The sequence below is a fragment of the Dendrobates tinctorius genome, unplaced genomic scaffold (genome assembly GCF_039654945.1).
Source record: "Dendrobates tinctorius isolate UK_male_01 unplaced genomic scaffold, ASM3965494v1 ptg000032l, whole genome shotgun sequence".
Lineage (NCBI taxonomy): Eukaryota > Metazoa > Chordata > Amphibia > Anura > Dendrobatidae > Dendrobates > Dendrobates tinctorius.
Window position 1 is genome coordinate 26,214,207 of NW_027361700.1, and position 20,728 is coordinate 26,234,934.

General features: G+C 42.7%; 1 protein-coding gene across 2 annotated transcripts in view; it reads right to left on the reverse strand.

Annotated features, from left to right (window-relative positions):
- Positions 1-5,966: 5,966 nt before the first annotated feature.
- The window catches only part of CCR7 (C-C motif chemokine receptor 7), a 31,479-nt gene continuing 16,717 nt past the window's right edge, over positions 5,967-20,728 (reverse strand). The window contains exons 2-4 of one of the 2 annotated variants that reach the window (XM_073572642.1): positions 16,704-16,741; positions 12,474-12,542; positions 5,967-10,137 (exon numbers count right to left, since the gene is read on the reverse strand). In XM_073572642.1, coding sequence (XP_073428743.1) covers positions 9,073-10,137; positions 12,474-12,542; positions 16,704-16,741 — 1,172 coding nt within the window. In that variant the 3' untranslated portion in view covers positions 5,967-9,072. The remainder of the gene's footprint in view (positions 10,138-12,473; positions 12,543-16,703; positions 16,742-20,728) is intronic. The other variant, XM_073572643.1, reaches the window with a different exon arrangement.

Below are 20,728 nucleotides of genomic sequence, written 5' to 3' on the forward strand. Positions count from 1 at the left end.
ACAGTGTTTACACAAGAAAATCCCATGACGGATAACATGATCAGGGATAAAATTCTCTGTTAAATGTCACCTGCTTAACCCAGCAGGAAGTACGGCGGCGTCTAAAAATCACTAAAATTGACAAATCCCCGGGCCCGGATAGGATACACCCCCGAGTACTGCAGGAATTAAGCACAGTCATAGATAGACCATTATTTTTAATCTTTAAAGATTCCATAATAACAGGGTCTGTACCACAGGACTGGCGTATAGCAAATGTGGTGCCAATATTCAAAAAGGGGACAAAAACTGAACTTGGAAATTATAGGCCAGTAAGTTTAACCTCAACTGTGGGTAAAATCCTGGAGGGTTTTCTAAAAGATACTATACCGGAGTATCTGGAGAAGAATAACCTCATGACCCAATATCAACATGGGTTTACAAGGGACCGTTCCTGTCAGACTAATCTGATAAGCTTTTATGAAGAGGTAAGTTCCGGACTGGACCAAGGGAATGCAGTGGATGTGGTGTACATGGACTTTTCAAAAGCTTTTGATACGGTGCCACACAAAAGGTTGATACATAAAATGAGAACAATGGGGATAGGGGAAAATATGTCTAGGTGGGTTAAGAGCTGGCTCAGGGATAGGAAACAAAGGGTGGTTATTAATGGAGCACACTCAGACTGGGTCACGGTTAGCAGTGGGGTACCATAGGGGTCAGTTTTGGGCCCGCTTCTTTTTAACATATTTATTAATGACCTTGTAGGGGGCATAGAGAGTAGAATTTCAATATTTGCAGATGACACTAAACTCTGCAGGGTAATCAATACAGAGGAGGACAATTTTATATTACAGGAGGATTTATGTAAACTAGAAGCTTGGGCTGATAAATGGCAAATGAGCTTTAATGGGGATAAATGTAAGGTCATGCACTTGGGTAGAACAAACAAGATGTATAATTATGTGCTTAATTGTAAAACACTGGGCAAAACAGTCACTGAAAAAGACCTGGGTGTATGGGTGGACGACAAACTCACATTTAGCGGCCAGTGTCAGGCAGCTGCTGCAAAGGCAAATAAAATAATGGGATGCATTAAAAGAGGCATAGATGCTCATGAGGAGAACATAATTTTACCTCTATATAAGTCACTAGTGCGACCACACTTAGAATACTGTGTACAGTTCTGGTCTCCGGTGTATAAGAAAGACATAGCTGAACTGGAGCGGGTGCAGAGAAGAGCGACCAAGGTTATTAGGGAACTAGGGGGTCTGCAATACCAAGACAGGTTATTACATTTGGGGTTATTTAGTTTGGAGAATCGAAGGCTTAGGGGTGATCTTATTACAATGTATAAATATATGCGGGGACAATACCAAGAGCTTTCTAATGATCTTTTTACTCTTAGACCTGTGACGGGGACAAGGGGGCATCCTCTACGTCTGGAGGAAAGAAGGTTTAAGCATACTCACAGACGCGGATTCTTTACTGTAAGAGCAGTGAGACTATGGAACTCTCTGCCATATGATGTTGTAATGAGTGATTCCCTACTAAAATTTAAGAATGGACTGGATGCCTTTCTTTAAAAGTATAATATTACAGGGTATATACACTAGTTTCCTAAATATTGCGTTGATCCAGGGAGCAAGTCTGATTGCCGTATGTGGAGTCAGGAAGGAATTTTTTTCCCCAATGTGAAGCTTACTTGTTGCCACATGGGGTTTTTTTTGCCTTCCTCTGGATCAACATGTTAGGGCAAGTTAGGATAGGATATGGGTTGAACTAGATGGACTTAAAGTCTCCCTTCAACCTTAATAACTATGTTACTATGTTACTTTTTTTTTTTTTTTTTACAATTCTCTCCTGCTATTGAGTACCCTAGGATCTGCGGTATGGCTGGTGATTCTGTTATGATGAGTCACCAAAGGAGGAAAAAACAAAATACCAGCTAAGTCCAGAAAAACCAGAGAGGTTGGCAGCTATCGGATTGCAGACCCCTGGACCTATCCACAACAGCTAGCAGTAGCCGTGGGGGGTTCCTACGGTGCCCTAGACCCCTCGATCACAGCCGGAGAACTAGATAGCCTAAAGACAGAAAGGGGAAAAACTAAACTGCCCCAGAGCAGACCCCAAAGCAATAGGCAGCCCCCAACATATAATGACGGTGAAGCAAGATGAAAACACTAACACAGATAGAAAGATAGGTTGAGCAAATGATGGGGCCCAAGCTAACTACATAGGACAGGATAGGAAAGCTGCTGTCTGCCATCCGCAAAAACCCTATCAAAATGAGCCAACCGACTGATAGGAAAAACAGGCCCTGAAGTCGCTAGGCTTCAAAAGACTATATTAGCACTCAGGTATATTCTGAAGACAGAGCAAAAGATCAACAGATCAGAGACAAAAATGGAATTCAGCTCACCCCCGGCCGGGGATGGCAGAAATCCCAAAAAACAAGGCAAAACAAAAAACAAAACAGAAGAGTAAAAAGCAGAGCAGAAAAACTTAGCTTTGAGATGCAGGAATCAGACTGGTCTCCAAGAATCCAGCAGGAAAATCACCAGCCAGGAAGAAGGGCGTCGGCAGCCTTATATCCAGTCCTCAATTCCAGCCACCCAGTCATCATCTAGCTGCCCAGGTGTCTGATAATCAGCCTCACTACCTTCCTTCACCAGAGGAGGGAGTTCATCAGACCTCAATAGTGAAGGGAAAAATGAACTCACAACACCAAACCATATCACCCACTTTCAACGGGGACCAAAGATCCTATGCCGGTTGGAAAACCGTTGGGCCTTTTCCTGAGAGTGGGACAACTTGGTCCCAAATCTACTGCACTCTGTCCACCACAGAATCCACCCTTGGGCAAGCAGAATTCTCCACCTGCCCCAAAGAAAATCGAGGATGAAAACCAAAATTACAGAAAAACGGAGACATCAAAGTGGCGGAACTAGCTCTATTGTTTAGAGCGAATTCGGCCAAGGGCAGAAATGAGACCCTGATCAGCAGATATGAAATATCTCAAATAGGATTCCAAAGTCTGTTTTGTTCTCTCAGTTTGTCCATTGGTCTGAGGATGAAATGCAGAGGAGAAAGATAACTGAATTCCCAGTATAGAACAAAAGGCCCTCCAAAATCTGGACACAAACTGGACTCCTCTGTCTGACACAATATTCTCAGGAATCTCGTGCAAACGCACCACCTGTTGTAAAAAACAGGGGCACCAACTCAGAAGAAGATGGCAACTTCGGGAGTGGCACAAGATGGACCATCTTGGAAAATCTATCACAAATCACCCAGATAACAATTATTCTCTGAGAGACAGGGAGATCAGAAATAAAATCCATTGAAATATAGGTCCATGGCTTGCTGGGCACCGGCAGGGGCATCAACAAAACACTAGAACGAGAACAGGACTTGGACCTGGAACAAGTCCCACAGGACTGCACAAAATTCCTGACATCACGAGATAAGGCAGGCCACCAAAAAGACCGACTCACCAAATCTCTGGTACCAAAAAATACCAGGATGACCAGCCAGCGCGGAGCAATGAATTTCAGCCATCACTCTTTTCCTCCACTGGTCAGGGACATATAATTTCCCCACAGGGCATCATTCAGGTTTGTCCTCCTGAAATTCCTCCAGGGCAAGTCTCAAATCGGGTGAAATGGCGGAAGGAACCACACCCTCACCTAGAATGGTAGTAGGTTCGGTCATATCAAGAGAATCCACAAAGAAACTGCTAGAAAGTGCGTCCACCTTAACATTCTTAGTGCCTTGTAGAAAGGTGACCACAAAATTAAAATGCGTGAAAAACAAGGCACACCTAGTTTGTCTAGGATTCAAGCGCTTGGCTGATTCAAGATAAGTCAAATACTTGTGGTCGGTAAGGACCACAACTTGATGTCTAGCTCCCTCCAAGCAATGTCTTCACTATTCAAATGCCCACTTCATGGCCAACAACTGCTGATTCCCCACATCACAGTTACATTCAGATGGGGAAAATTTTCGAGAAAAGAAGGCACACGGATTCATCATAGAGGTTCCCGGATCCCTTTGAGACAAAACGGCTCCTGCACCAATCTCAGAAGCATCTAGCTCCACCTGAAATGGGAGTGAAACATCAGGTTGCCGCAGAACCAGAGCAGAAGTGAATGTCCGTTTAAGCTCCTAAAACGCCGAGACTGCCTCTGGAGGCCAATTCACCACATCAGCGCCTTTTTTGGTCAAATCCGTCAGTGGTTTAACAATAGCATAAAAATTACTTACAAATTTACGATAGAAATTAGAAAAACCTAAAAACTTCTGATGGGCCTTCAGAGAAGTGGGCTGAACCCAATCATAGATGGCCTGTACCTTGGCCGGGTCCATTTCAATAGCAGACGGGGACAAAATGAATCCCAAAAACGAAATCCTCTGTACACCAAAGAGACATTTCGATCCCTGATGGGGCCCACACTGACTAGATAGGACAGAACAGAAAAGGCACTGTCTGCATTCACGCAAAAACCCTGAAAATTCCAACACGACTGATGTACAAAAATACTGAGGTTTGCATAACCTCGCCCCCACTATATCAGCACTTGGTGTGAATTAGCAGCTAGCAACAGGCTAATACAGCAGGGGAATGAACAAACAAACACAAGATACCAAAATACAGGGGAGGAGCCAGCAGCCTCAGGGGGAGCAAGCTGACCCCTGACAGCAAGGCAAAATCAGATGCAAAGGTTTAGCAAATGACACTTAGCTGGAAAATGCAGGATCAGGCAGGAGACAGATATCCTCAATAAGCAAAGATAGGATTATCACTGGCAGCCACTGAGAGAAACCTGCTCACTTATGTACTCCCAGTCACCACCCCCGCTCCTCCAATCCTCCTCTGCAGCTGTTGGATTAACACCATGTTGACCAGCTCCACTACCAGCAGTATCCACCAGAGGGAGACTTGCCTCAAAAGTCGGATTAAGAGAGTTCACAACACCTGGCATAGATATTTGATGACCTGTCTAGAGGAAAGGTCATGAATAGCAGATGGGGGTCTTACACCCGATACACCCCAGTGTCGGCTGGCTGTATACACTTTGAATAGAGCTGCCGAGCGTTGCTCTGGTCAAGTGTAGCTGACAGTGCCAGCCGCTAATGGATGCTGAAACACAGCTATTTTTGCATAGAAGCAGAGGCGTTGGTAATGGTTTCTTGAGGGATGGCAAAACATCTGTGTGGGCCACTAACATGGTAACCATGTTTACAACTATGGTGGCGCACTGTAATCATGGATATAGATGAACCTCAGCAGATTACCATGCTGTTACTGAAAATAAATGTCTACACAAAGACCGGGATCTAATTGTGGAGAGGGACATGCCTGGCATCCCAGTGTAAGGAGGCTTATAAGCCATGTAATGCCAAACTGCGTCTTCAGAGAGGAAGGGAACTTAAACTCTAGTGCCACACATTGGAAATGGCAATTCCAAAAGTCAATATTGACCCGAGCATGCTGATTTTGCCAATATAGTTAAAAGTGGCTGTTGCTCTGAGAGAGGCTGACCTCATATGTCCCTCCTGATAGAAGCTGTTATGCAGCAGCCAGCAACGACCAGCAGCAGCCACTACACATTGAACGGAGCCGCACTCAGCAGCTCTGTTCTAAGTGTTTGCCAGAGCCAAAAACAGCTGATCAGTGAGAGCGCTTGTTATCATGCAGATTGGTCATCAATTAACTATGTTCAGACTACCCCTTAAAATCATTAGATTCCTGTGTCATTATAATAATATGGGTATATGCCTTTTATGGGAATGATTTAAATGAGAAAATATAATTTTTACTTACAGCATGGGGTGCATTATACTATATGTAATATATACACTGGATTATAATGGATCAAAGAGGTTCAGAACTAAGAACACACATACAGTATATTAAAAGGAGATCACCTACGTCATATGTAGCACCTAGAAAGAGAAAGAAAAAGGACGTAACCAATGCAATGTGAAAGAAAAACCATTTATTACAAGAACCTCATTCCCCTCCAAAATACAAAAACACATATTTACAATACACATATATGACTGCTATATACTAATCTCTGTATGCACAACTCATGTCATACAGTTTAGGTTCTGTAGCTTTCCTAGAATTTGTCAGTGTATTTTTGGTGGGTTCTGTATATCTAAAAAGAATCCAGAAGATGTATGCGATGTAATCAGTCACCTGCACCAAGTTATATTGCAGGCGGCACCGTTGACTCTTAGTCTACGTAATATATATATTGTGATCTATCAGTTATTCCTAAAGCATCTTTTACCAAAGCACAAGGATATAGATTATTATTGCTAAATAATAGTACTGCAGATTGGAACAGGATTGCAACAATGTGGCAGTTTTACAAATATCACAATATATCAAAGCTGCACAGATATTCCGCATATACAAGTATCTGACACCCTCTTACGTGCCGGATTCACATATGTTTTATGTTAACACATTGTGAATAATGTCATGATACTGTTACAATGTTGTAAATTGTCTAAGGTTGGATTCACTCATGCATATTACTCAACCATGGATCTCTTGACCTGAACTCATCAGACATATATGAGGATGTTAAGAGAATTTGTCACTAGGTTTTTGCCACCTAATCTGAGAGCAGAGCAGCATGATATAGTGGCAGAGACCCTGATTTCAGCAATGTGTCACTTACTGAGCTGCTTGCTGTGGGTTTGATAAACACACAATTCACAATTTTAATTGAGCAGCAGAAGTTTATCACTAGAGAACTAGTAAACCTGCTGCAATGTAGTCTTCCATATTCATAAGCTCTGTATAACCCCTCCCCCACCACTGATTGGCTGTTTTCTGCCTATTCACAGTGTGCACAGAAAGAGGCCAATCAGAGTTGTGGGTGGGGTTGATGTGTGTACATATCAGGATCTCCTGGGTTTAGTATATCCCTCATATGTTCACCAACGTGATTTTTCAGTGTTGTTATTGTGCATCAAAAATACGGGATCTGACATTTGCCGCATTATACAACCTATACTATGGGTAGGACTACAATCGATGAATGATGTATAGTATAGTTTTAGTACAAAACAATGTAGCTGTTGTTGTCTCCTTGGTGTACTTGCATAAGCTACATCATTTAGAATTCATGCAGACGTCCATGCAAATCGATACGCAATGCACAGACTGGCAGCGGCTCTCACAACCCACGTGCCATAGCCTCATAGAAATTTATGAAGCTGTCACGCTCGGTTTGGGAGAGCCATGGCCAGTCAATGGTCTGCAGTCCGTGCTCGGGCCAATTTGCCCGGACGTGTAAATGAACCCTTAGTTTGTGACCAAGTATAATGCAATTTCCTGTACGATCTTGGTGATGCCATTATACCTACAGTCCTCACCTTCTAGTGGTCAATTGGCGCCCTGAGCATAGAAGAGTAGCTAGGTATATACAATAGGGAGGGATTATTTTGTAACATTCCTGACTATAGGTGGTGATAAATTTAACTCCATAATTATCATATCTCTCTCTGTTTAAATAAATACTACTCTCTAGATTTTTGGTTTGCCTTTCTTTTGTCATGTGTAAAGCCCGCATACACATTAGATAGCGCCTGGCTGAATGATCATTTGCCCAGTGGCTATCTTTCCTGACTACGAAAGAGGCTTGATTGAGCGTTTCTGTGTTCTGGAAGAGAAAGACACTGCCAGAACCATCTGGCAGAGGCACATCTCCTCTTCCAATAGAAAGATCAGACAGTTGAATACCAGCTGCCCGAACCTTATGTCAATCAGGATAATTTGTCAGAGGACAGCCGGCAGGTCCCCATATATATATATACAAAATAGTCGACTGATCCAGCCGAAATTGGCAGGTTCGACTGACTTTTATGTAATGTATATGGTTCCTTAAGAGTGGTCAACAAATCTTTGAGCTATGTTCCCACATTACATTAAAAATGGTTTGCGTTGCGTTTCATCAAGTCTCTTTTGAGAGTTCATCAGAGTTTGGTCAGTGTCTCAGTTTTTACCATTAGAGTTTCATCAGTTTTTCCAGATGAAATAAAAAACTAATGGAGGCTTCTCAAACTTCCCAAACAGTCCGTGAAAAATGGACAGCATCTGAGTACTGTTCAATTTTTCTTCAGACTCATAGATTTGCCTTGGGGAGTTTGAACCTACACTTGGACATGTGAACATCTCCACAGACTATCGTAGGTACGAGTGCTATTCATGAAAAACATGGCTACCAATCATTCAAGAAAAACTGATGTCTGAATCAGCCCTAAAGGGGGCCATACACATTAGATAGAAGTAGATTAAACCAAGCCTTAACGAACAATCACTACACCAAGGCAGTCATACACATTTAAGTCCATATTGGCCATTACAGTCTTTCAACATGGACATATATAGGCGATGACACTTGGCAAAAGATGACATTTTTGGGAAAGTCCTGGATGGTTGACTAGTGATTATCAGACAAAATTATTGAGTGTGTCTGACTTAATTCCAGATGATGATTTATAGCAGTCTTTACTATTCTGGAGGTGCATCCTACAGATGTGTCTCTTTAGTTAGAACTGAGTAATGTCAATACAATATTGGAGGTTACCGGGAAATTTATCTTGTGATAAACAGTTTTTTGTTGAGTTATAACCAGTCATTCGGGCACCGATGAGATGAAAATATGACAAATGTCAACTGTTCTATTTCTGAGTTTTATAGCGATGATTCATTTTGCTGAAGAAAAAAGTAAAAAAAAAAAGTTTAATGTCAGTTTGAAGAGCAAAATTCAAGGAAATATAGTACATCTATGGTTGTGTCGGTGTATATTTTTCTCCATTTATGAAAAACATCTAATGAAACCTCTCCGAAGACCAACTGTTTGAGATTACTGCCTACAACCTGGCTTGATTTTTTTTCTGAGACAGACTTGAGACTTCAGTTCCTTTTGTATAGTAGGACTCTTCCTTGAGCAAGCCATCACTCTAGAAGACCATTTTTTGGGGTTTACTCTTAAGTGGTCGTCCCAAAGAATTATCAATGTATATATATATATATATATATATATATATTTAAATTAAATAGGAATATCAAGGAGAATAGGTGGTGGTTGTCTCTGTCTCCATTGCAAAAGAGCTTCTCTTGCTAGGTTTGCTTGTAGACCATTTGGAAAACTTCTCTTGACTTAGGCAGCCCAAATCCTTGAAGAATTTACACATGTCATTCCTGAACTTGATTCCAATTATAGCATAGAGAAAAGGGTTAAGGCAACAACGCAAGCATGCCAGGCTATAGGTTACATCATCAGCTATGTCCAGTTTTTTGCTCACGGTGCAATCACTGCTGTTGTAAAAGTTCTTCACCAACAAGACACTGTTGTATGGCAACTGGAAGACCACAAATGCAATGACGATGGCAATGATGACCTTGATAGCTTTGTACTTCTCAAAATTACGTGCTCGCAGCAGTGTTCTGATAATCATACTATAACAAAAGGACATGATGAGAAAGGGTAGAAGAAATCCCAAGACCATCTGGATGATTGTCAGCATTGCATTGAAACTCTTTAAATCTGCTGGCAATATGGTGCAAGTTTCCTTGCCATACATGATCATGACGGTACTATTGATCAACTCAGGTATGGATAAGGTGAAGGCCATAACCCAGATGCAAACACTGGAGAGCTTGCTAATGAGTACCGTCTTGGATCTGTGACGGTGAGCAGAAGGTGCTTGGACTATTGCAAAGTATCTTTCAATACTTACACTCATGAGCAGGAACATCCCACTGATGAAGCTCATTTTGTACAGAGAGTAGATGACCTTACACATCCCGATACCAAAAACCCAACGATAACTAATGCTCACTGCCCAGAAAGGAAGGGTGAAGAGGAAAACTATATCTGCAATTGCTAAGTTCAGCATGTAGTAGTCTGTGCCTGTTTTGAGTCTCTTGAAGTACAAGTATCTTAGCAGGACCATGCCATTTCCAGATAATCCGACGATGCAGATAAGGAAGTACATTGACGGCAGGAAGATGGAACTGAAGTCTCGAACGTCACCCTTTCTACATTGCTCTTGATAATCATCCATAATCAGCGTCAAATAGTCTTCTTCAGTGGTCATGTCGGTGGAATTTTCAATCCCATCACTAACCTGAGAAATTGCAAACGTTAGATGTTATTTTCAAAGCTCTGGGCCCCAAAACAGCTGAATACAGGCTCAGACTGGTTCACAGGAAACATTCCCTTAAAGGCTTTTTCCCACGAATAAAAGTTAATTTTAATCAATAGATTTTGGGACAATTAGTTCCACAATTGGATGTGTTTAAAAAAATTGTTCCTGTGCTGAGATAATCTTATAAATGTGCCCCTGCTGTGTACTGTGTAATGGCTGTGTCTGACCGTACAGGGACATGGTCTGATCATACCACAGCTACTGGGGGGGGAGAATATATAGATAGTACAGCATGGGATCGAAGTTGATTTATTCTGTGAGATAAACCATTTCTCTGCTTGTTTTTAACCAATGTTTTATTTAAAAAAAAAAATCTTTTGCAATCCCATTCTGTAATGCCTGTGCAATCCCCCCCCCTCCTAAGAGCTGTGGTATGATCAGACCATGTTCCTGCACACATACACAGCCATTACACAGCACAGCAGGGGCACATTTATAAGATTATCTCAGCACAGGTCATTTTATTTAAACACATCCAATTGTGGAACTTATTGTGGAAATTATTATTATTCACATTTCTACTGATAAAAACAAACTTTTGTTTGTGGGAAAACCCCCTTTAAATTAGCAGTAGCTTAACTCTTACTCTTCCTTTTAGCCAACTGGGCATGGAGTTTGGGGCCACCCTCATTTGGAAAAATAGACTAAATTTATATAGAGGGAAGGAGAGGTGGGGAACAAAAGAAAAACAACTCCACATTCAGAAGGACAGTGGCGCATACATTTGGTAAAATGAATACATATTTATGGCAAATGACAGGTCCTGTTTTGTAAGAAGTAGCCTTATTTATGGCATTCACATAGAGCATCTGAAGCCTGGGCTGCGGAAATCTGTCCTGGCAGTCTATAAATCTGACATCTCCTGTCAGACACGCATGATTGCATGATGATGGTAATCTGCAGCACATAAATGAACATTTGCACATTTTCTATTCTCTGAGCTTCTCTAAGCCACATCCTGCCTCACCTGGAGTGGAAGCCGAGGAAGCCACAGATTCACAATTCAATTTGTAAAATTACCTGCTGCATCTCGGCTAGGTGCTATCATTGTACAAGCTCGGTAGTCTAAAAGAGGGGAGATTATAAAGGGACTTTTTCCCCAGGGCCTCCACCAACTTTTATCTGTCCCTGTTCTGAAATCAATAAAGTGAAATATTTTTATTTTAAGACATGGATGGCGTTCAAACAATAAATGGAGGCAAATTCGCCTGTCAATTGCAGATCCAGTGTAGACCAATCTGGAGACTGTCTGCCCTGTTCAAAAGTCAACAGATGTTTCTTTAATGGGGTTGTCTGGTCCAAATCAATAAGTCTGCAGTCACGCTGTGTGACTGAAAACCAGGGCTGGACTGACCATCTGGCAATTCTGGCAAATGCCAGACGGGCTGGTCCAGTTGTGGGCGGCATTGTCTGCTATGCTGTTAGTAGTATCAGCGTCCTCAAGGTGCAGTTGAAATGGAGCATCAGGGGGAGGAACAACATGGGTCTATCTGCTTTCAAATGCCAGAGCTGAATTTTACTCCCAGTCCATCGCTGCTGCAGACTGATGAATCCAGCCAGTGCGCACACTGTGTGCTGCAGAGAGTCACCAGCTTCTGAGTGGGGAACGGAGGAGGGTATGTATGAGTTATACATAGTACCGGAGAGTGGACGTGGTCTCGCTTCCATACATTTGTATGGAGTGAGGCTGCGCCCTCTGTTCGGCCACGCCCTCTGTTCGGCCACGCCCACCGGACGGCATTGTTACTAGACAGGGCTTGGCCTCTCTTAATACAAGTGTATAGATCATGGCCATGCCTAGTAGACAGGCCCTGGCCAGGAGTATGTATAACTCATACATGTCATCGGGTCCTGGGTCAGAAAACGGCGAATCCCCACAGCACACAGTGAGTGCGCTGGGGGGATTCATAAGTCTGCAGTTATACAGAGTGACTGAACACTTTTCTATTTGGACTGGACAACCCCTTTAATAACGCATTCTTGCAGTCACCTGACTGCTGCAGCCAATCACAGTTTGCAGCGGTCCTGTTGAATTTTAAATGGGTAGACCGCTTCCAGAGCGAGCACAGACCTCTAGTGTCACCTACGCTAGAACCACAGAGGTACTGGAAGGTGAGTAAGCCTTATAACACTGTCTAAGTAATTTTTAAATCCACCCCCTCATGCTTTACACTGCAACTCAGTTTGATCAGATTGGCTGCTGTGTATGAGCAGAAGCCCGACCCAAGCTCAGTAGAAAGTTAGTCCATACTCACAGGAGTGAAGGGGCTGATGCTGCTGTTTGGGGAGTTATTGGACTCAAGGTCTGCTTTGGCTGAGTCTACCTGTAACATTAATAAGTAATATTGTACAAGTTGAATTATATTACAAATGTATTATTTAAAGAGGATCTATCACTTTCCATAAATATGTATTTTTCTACTTAGGGTAAATGCCGCTGTTCTCTTGAATTTGGCATTTTTTGCTTTTTGTTCCTGCACTTCTCTATTCCTGAGATATGGGCCCCTCTTACCTGTGCATATGTGGGGTAGGTGACTTGAAGGACAGACTTGACTGGAAGTAGGAGGGAATGGTTGGTGCACTATGGACGGAGATTGACAAGTACAGCAGGGTGATAGCTGGGAAAGATAGACAAGAGAGTGCAGTACCTAGAAATGACCACAAGATGGCAGGGGGGAGTAGTTCAGGACTCAACAGCAGCTTAGGACTTGAGAAATGCTTAGTCATGGGGGCGGGGAGATAGGAACGCAGGAGGGGAATTCCCGGTGAGAGAGGGGATAAATAGGACTGGTTGGGGTTCCAGGGAGGTTAGTCCCGGGAGGAGCTCAGCAGAAGACGGAGAACAGCGAAGAGCTCGACTAGGGGACTGACAGGAAAGAGACAGTCAGGAGGGTGGCCCTGACCCGACGGACTGCAGGACAGACGAGGCCCCGGGGGTAACGATTGGACGACGACCTCGGGCAGGTGAAGCGCTGGTGGTAGATTGGTCGAGGACAGCCCCAGCGAAAGATCCACGAGGGACGTTACTTCGACTGGTGGAAAGGTGCAGGTACCCGGGCCTGGAGACGGAGAACTGTAAAGAGGCTGCGGTGCGTGGTTGTGGTCTTCAGGAGGACGACAAATAAAATCTGGAACTGTTACAACACTGCCTCTGTCTTGTCCTTGCTTCGCCTGGTGTCTGTGTCGTCCAGACGTGGTAAGCAGTGGACCAACCCCCAATCCCGGCCCACACCACACATAAATCTAGTCTTGTCAGCCAAATGAGAGTGGTCCTCAAGGAGACATCCACAGAGAAGATATGAGGACCAAGAAAGACTAGATAGAGGGATCTTATCTCAGGAGCGGAGAGGAGCAGGGACAAAAGAAAAACCACACCAGATTTAGGAGAAGAGCAGCATTTACACCAGGTAAAAAAAAAAATTGTATTCATGGCAAGTGACACGTCCTCTTTAATATGATATTAGAATGTGACATGCTGATGGCTCTGTTGTATTATTATTTTAAAATATCATATTAATTATCCTGAGTCATGGGCCTCAGCATATGAGAAAACAAAGCTCTGAAAATGACAATTTGTTCTAAAAAACATGCCCTCGTATGAAGAAAAAATAAGTAAGTTATGGAAAAGATGGAAAAATGGCCCAGAAGGAGAAGGGTTAATGACCTAATAAACAGTCAATGAACAGTCTAGTCTCTGTGTGTCTCTTAGTGTTTTGCATGGTGGTTGGGAATTTTTTTTTATTTTTTAATACTTTCCTTCATTTTAAAGCAGAACAATATATTTCAACATTTCGAGAGTGTAATTATTGTCTACCGTCGTATTACGGATTGCATAAGATCACAAGACTGCCGAGATCACAGGATTGTCACACATCCTAGTACAGAGAACTCCCTACCCCTATTATTCCTGGTGAGACAGTGATGCTAATGGTGGTCTTGCTAGTAAATGCTCTCTATTAACAGCTGTGTATGTGTTGGTGTTTCTGAGCAATTAACCACTTAGGGACCGGGCGATTTTTCAGTTTTGCGCTTTCGGTTTTTCCTTCTCTTATTCCAAGTGTCCTAATTTTTCATTTTTCCATCGATAAAGCCATGTGGAGGGCTTGTGTTTTGCAGGATGAATTGTACTTTTGAACAACACCATCCATTTTATCATATCATGTATTGGAAAGAAGGAAAAAATTAAAAGTGTGGCAAATTAGCAAAACCAATGTTTTTATTATTTATGAGGCATTGATTTTACGGTAAAACTGACCTGGCAATATGATTCTTCAGGTCAGTACAATTACATAGATACCATTTATTTATTTATTCCGAAATTTGCAAAAGAAATAAACATTTTAAAAAAATAATAATTTTGCTTGTCTCCTGTTTCCGAGATCCATAGCATTTAATTTATGGGCTATGTGGCTGTGTGAGTTCTTGTTTTTTTACATACCGGGTCAATGTTTTTATCAATATCATTTTTGGATATATACAATGTTTTGATCGCATGTTATTACATTTTTTTCAGCTGTTGCAGCTGCCAAAAAATGCATTTCTGGCATTCTGTTTTGGATTGGATTAATTTATTTTATATTATGATAGATTGAACTTTTACGAACTCAACAATGCCAAATATATGCTTGTTTTTTTTTAATGGGTGGAGGAAAAGGGGTTCAAAGCAATGACTGAACTCGTTTCGGCACCGCCCCCATGACTGAAAACCAGAATGCTGCTGGGGGGAATTACGGTAAGTTAATTTCTTCCTGGGAGTGGGCTACGAGCAGGATCACAACGCTACTAACTTACAGATTAACCCCTTAGCTGCAAGTTAATAGCATGTTTTCAGGTGACAGTGTTAGGCTGGGGTCACACTTGCGAAAAACTTGCACGAGTCTTGCGTCTCAATACCCGGCACTGCCGCCGGCACTCGGACAGGAGCGCTCAGCTGCATAGAAATACATTCAGCCGCACACTCCGGTCCCGAGTGCTGGCAGAAGTGCCGGGTATTGAGACGCGAGACTCGTGCGAGTTTCTCGCAAGTGTGACCCTGGCCTTACAGAAACTCTTTAAGGAATAGTTTCTTTAAACTTGAACTTAAAGTTAAAGGGAATCTGTCACCCATATTTAGTGGTATCATGTAAAGATATCACCCAATTTCGCGTCCCATAAGGATTCTATTAGGGCTTTTGACTCCCCCGACCCCGCACCTTTGAGGCATAAATACCTTTTTTATCTTGTTGGGGATGTATACAAATCGCCGCGTTCCGGTCCGATGAGCGTGGCTTCTCTCCCCCCCCTCCTTGGCTTGTTGCACGTAATCTTCATCTGTGAATATCACAGATAACGTTGGTTTCCGCGCTTGTGCATTGTAAAGCCTCCGGCGCCTACGCAGTATGCTTTGCCCAACTGTGGGCGAAGCATATAATCGCTACTGCGCAAGCGCCGGTATTTTCCAGCGCAGTCTATGCCCTGGAAGTCTTTACATGCAGGACACACTTCCGGGGCATAGACCACGCTGGAAAATACCGGCGCATGTGCAGTAGCGATTATATGCTTCGCCCACAGTTGGGCAAGCTGAGGAGGGGGGGAAGGCGACTAAGCCACGCCCAATCAGACCGGACCGCGGCAATTTGTATACATCCCCATCAAGATAAAAAAGGTATTTATGCCTCAAAGGTGCGGGGTTGGGGGAGTCAAAAGCCCTAATAGAATCCCTATGGGACGCGCAATTGGGTGATATCTTTACATGATATCACTAAATATGGGTGACAGATTCCCTTTACGTTACCCTTTATAATGTCTACGAGGCCTTCAACTTGAGAATCATACAAGTCTGCATTGTTGAGTATGCTCCCACTGTTCTGTGTGTCAGTCTACACTGTAGTTGTGACATCTTAGCTATGAAACAAGATAATCGGGATGAACAATGGTACAGGTCATCAGTGCACGGAGTTGAGTGAGGATGGAGGGAAATCTGGTCACTTTCAGGGGGGGCTTCTTGTCACAGATGATAAGAGTATTAACAAAATAAAGCAAATTTTTGACTTGACTTTCAAAGAATTTCTCAGTGGAATTGTTGTGTTAGATTAGAGTGAGGGGGTTAAGTGGTTCAGAAGATAATGCTAGTTTTAGGCAAGGGAATACATAGCCCCTGTGTGGTTAGAAGGGTATATATCTCATGGGCGTAGTCCCAGGTACTGCTAGACTCATACAGAAAATGTCAGCACATGAGCGCTGTGTGGGTGAAGCTTTATTCTGGATTCTGCCTTTGATGTTGAGCTCTTTTGACAGAAGGAGCTAAGATAGCAAGTCAAGAAAAAAAAACGCTATGAAGAAGTTGTGGTTAAAAGGAATAGGTAGAAAGTAAAAAGCAGTTGTCGGTAAGGAGGGGTTCGTGAAGACAGTGCCGCAGTAACTAATCAATGTGGTGAGGCGCCTCCATACAAGAGACTGTGGTCACACATAACCTGCTTCCCATGACTAGTCTACAGTACTCTTACCTGCAGGGCGGCCAGGACGAGAACCACAAGTAGAAAGTCTGAAAATGAGAACACAAATATTTTTATAAAACCTTTCCATTCTTGTAGATATTATCTTATGTTATTTGGGTGGGTTGGCCGAGCACCTGATGGATATGGCCAGATTAATACTATAAGGAATGGTCTGGGGGGCACTAATTTGTACCATTTTGGCAAAATCTCTCTAGACAGATAATGGACTTAAAGGCAAACAGCAGCACCACCATGGTAAATCATATTTAAAGGGAATCTGTCAGTAAGATCTACCCCCAAACTACATACATGACCTTGCATGTCTTTGACATACAAATCCATCAACATCATTATATTTTCTGTTTGTTTCTGCTTTACCAAGTAATTTTGCATATTCATTTATATCCAAATAAGGTATTAACCCCTTCACCCCCAAGGGTGGTTTGCACGTTCATGACCGGGCCAATTTTTACAATTCTGACCACTGTACCTTTATGAGGTCATAACTCTCGAACGCTTCCATGGATCCCGGTGATTCTGACATTGTTTTCTCGTGACATATTGTACTTCATGTTAGTGGTAAAATTTCATTCAAATAACTTGCGTTTATTTGTGAGAAAAACGGAAATTTGGCGAAAATTTTGAAAATTTCGCAATTTTCCAACTTTGAATTTTTATGCCCTTAAATCACAGAGATAAGGCACACAAAAAACTTGATAACTAACATTTCCCACATGTTTACTTTACATCAGCACAATTTTGGAACCAAAATTTTTTTTTGTTAGGAAGTTATAAGGGTTAAAAGTTGACCAGCGATTTCTCATTTTTACAACACCATTTTATTTTTAGGACCACATCACATCTGAAGCCACTTTGAGGGGTCTATATGATAGAAAATACACAAAAGTGACACCATTCTAAAAACTGCACCCCTTAAGGTGCTCAAAACCACATTCAAGAAGTTTATTAACCCTTTAGGTGCGTCACAGGAATTTTTTTGAATATTTAAAAAAAAATGAACATCTAACTTTTTTTCATAAAAAAAATACTTCAGGTTCAATTTTTTTTATTTTACCAAGGGTAACAGGAGAAATTGAACTGCAAAAGTTATTGTGCAATTTGTCCTGAGTACGCAGATACCTGATATGTGGGGGGGAACGACTGTTTCGGCGCATGGCAGAGCTCAGAATGGAAGGAGCGCCGTTTGACTTTTTCAATGCAAAATTGGCTGGAATTCAGATTGGACGCCATGTCACGTTTGGAGAGTCCCTGATGTACCTAAACAGTGGAAACCCCCTACGAGTGACCCCATTTTGGAAACTAGACCCCCCAAGGAACTTATCTAGATATGTGGTGAGAACTTTGAACCCACAAGGGCTTTACAGAAGTTTATAACGTACAGCGGTACAATTAAAAAATCATATTTTTTCCACAAAAATGATCTTTTCACCCCAATTTTTATTTTCCCAAGGGTAACAGGACCCTAAAAGTTATTGTGCAATTTGTCCTGAGTACGCTGATACCCCACATGTGGGGGTAAACCACTATTTGGGCGCATGGCAGAGCTCGGAAGGGAAGCAGCGCCATTTGACGTTTTTGGCTGGAATTGAGATCGGACACCATGTCGCGTTTGGAAAACCCCTGATGTACCAAAACAGTGGAAACCCCCCACAAATGACACCATTTTGGAAACTAGACCCCCTAAGGAACTTATCTAGATGTGTGGTGAGAACTTTGAACCCCCATGGGCTTCACAGAAGTTTATAACATAAAGCCATACAATTAAAAAATCATATTTTTTAAACAAAAATGATCTTTTCACCCTCAATTCTTATTTTTCCAAGGGTAACAGGACCCTAAAAGTTATTGTGCAATTTGTCCTGAGTACGCTGATACCCCACATGTGGGGGTAAACCACTATTTGGGGGCATGGCAGAGCTCGGAAGGGAAGCAGCGCCATTTGACGTTTTTGGCTGGAATTGAGATCGGACACCATGTCGCGTTTGGAAAACCCCTGATGTACCAAAACAGTGGAAACCCCCCACAAATGACACCATTTTGGAAACTAGACACCCTAAGGAACTTATCTAGATGTGTGGTGAGAACTTTGAACCCCCATGGGCTTCACAGAAGTTTATAACATAAAGCCATACAATTAAAAAATCATATTTTTTCCACAAAAATGATCTTTTCACCCTCAATTCTTATTTTTCCAAGGGTAACAGGACCCTAAAAGTTATTGTGCAATTTGTCCTGAGTACGCTGATACCCCACATGTGGGGGTAAACCACTATTTGGGGGCATGGCAGAGCTCGGAAGGGAAGCAGCGCCATTTGACGTTTTTGGCTGGAATTGAGATCGGACACCATGTCGCGTTTGGAAAACTCCTGATGTACCAAAACAGTGGAACCCCCCACAAATGACACCATTTTGGAAACTAGACCCCCCATGGAACTTATCTAGATGTGTGATGAGCACTTTGACCCCCCCAGTGCTTCACAGAAGTTTACAACGCCCGGGCGTGAAAATAAAAAATTCGTATTTTTTCCACAAACATGATCTTTTAGTCACCATTTTTTTATTTTCCCAAGGGTACCAGGAGAAATTGGACCCCAAAAGTTGTTTTCCAATTTGTCCTGAGTACGCTGCTACCCCATATGTGGGAGAAAACTACTGTATGGGCACACGTCGGGGCTCGGAAGGGAAGTAGTGACGTTTTGGAATGCAGACTTTGATGGAATGGTCTGCGGGTGTGATATTGCCTTTGGAGAGCCCCTAATGTACCTAAACAGTGGAAACCCCCCACAAATGACACCATTTTGTAAACTAGACCCCCCAAGGAACTTATCTAGATGTGTGGTGAGCACTTTGACCCCCCCAGTGCTTCACAGAAGTTTACAACGCCCGGGCGTGAAAATAAAAAATTCGTATTTTTTCCACAAACATGATCTTTTAGTCACCATTTTTTTATTTTCCCAAGGGTACCAGGAGAAATTGGACCCCAAAAGTTGTTTTCCAATTTGTCCTGAGTACGCTGCTACCCCATATGTGGGAGAAAACTACTGTATGGGCACACGTCAGGGCTCGGAAGGGAAGTAGTGACGTTTTGGAATGCAGACTTTGATGGAATGGTCTGCGGGTGTCATGTTGCCTTTGGAGAGCCCCTAATGTACCTAAACAGTGGAAACCCCCCACAAATGACACCATTTTGTAAACTAGACCCCCCAAGGAACTTATCTAGATGTGTGGTGAGCACTTTGACCCCCCCAGTGCTTCACAGAAGTTTACAACGCCCGGGCGTGAAAATAAAAAATTCGTATTTTTTCCACAAACATGATCTTTTAGTCACCATTTTTTTTATTTTCCCAAGGGTACCAGGAGAAATTGGACCCCAAAAGTTGTTTTCCAATTTGTCCTGAGTACGCTGCTACCCCATATGTGGGAGAAAACTACTGTATGGGCACACGTCAGGGCTCGGAAGGGAAGTAGTGACGTTTTGGAATGCAGACTTTGATGGAATGGTCTGCGGGTGTCATGTTGCCTTTGGAGAGCCCCTAATGTACCTAAACAGTGGAAACCCCCCACAAATGACACCATTTTGTAAACTAGACCCCCCAAGGAACTTATCTAGATGTGTGGTGAGCACTTTGACCCCCCCAGTGCTTCACAGAAGTTTACAACGCCCGGGCGTGAAAATAAAAAATTCGTATTTTTTCCACAAACATGATCTTTTAGTCACCATTTTTTTTATTTTCCCAAGGGTACCAGGAGAAATTGGACCCCAAAAGTTGTTGTCCAATTTGTCCTGAGTACGCTGACACCCCATATGTGGGAGAAAACTACTGTATGGACACACGTCGGGGCTCGGAAGGGAAGCAGTGACGTTTTGGAACGCAGACTTTGATGGAATGGTCTGCGGTTGTCATGTGCGTTTGGAGAGCCCCTGATGTACCTAAACTATTGAAACTCCCCACAAGTGACCCCATTTTGGACACTAGACCCCCCACGGAACTTATCTAGATGTGTGGTGAGCA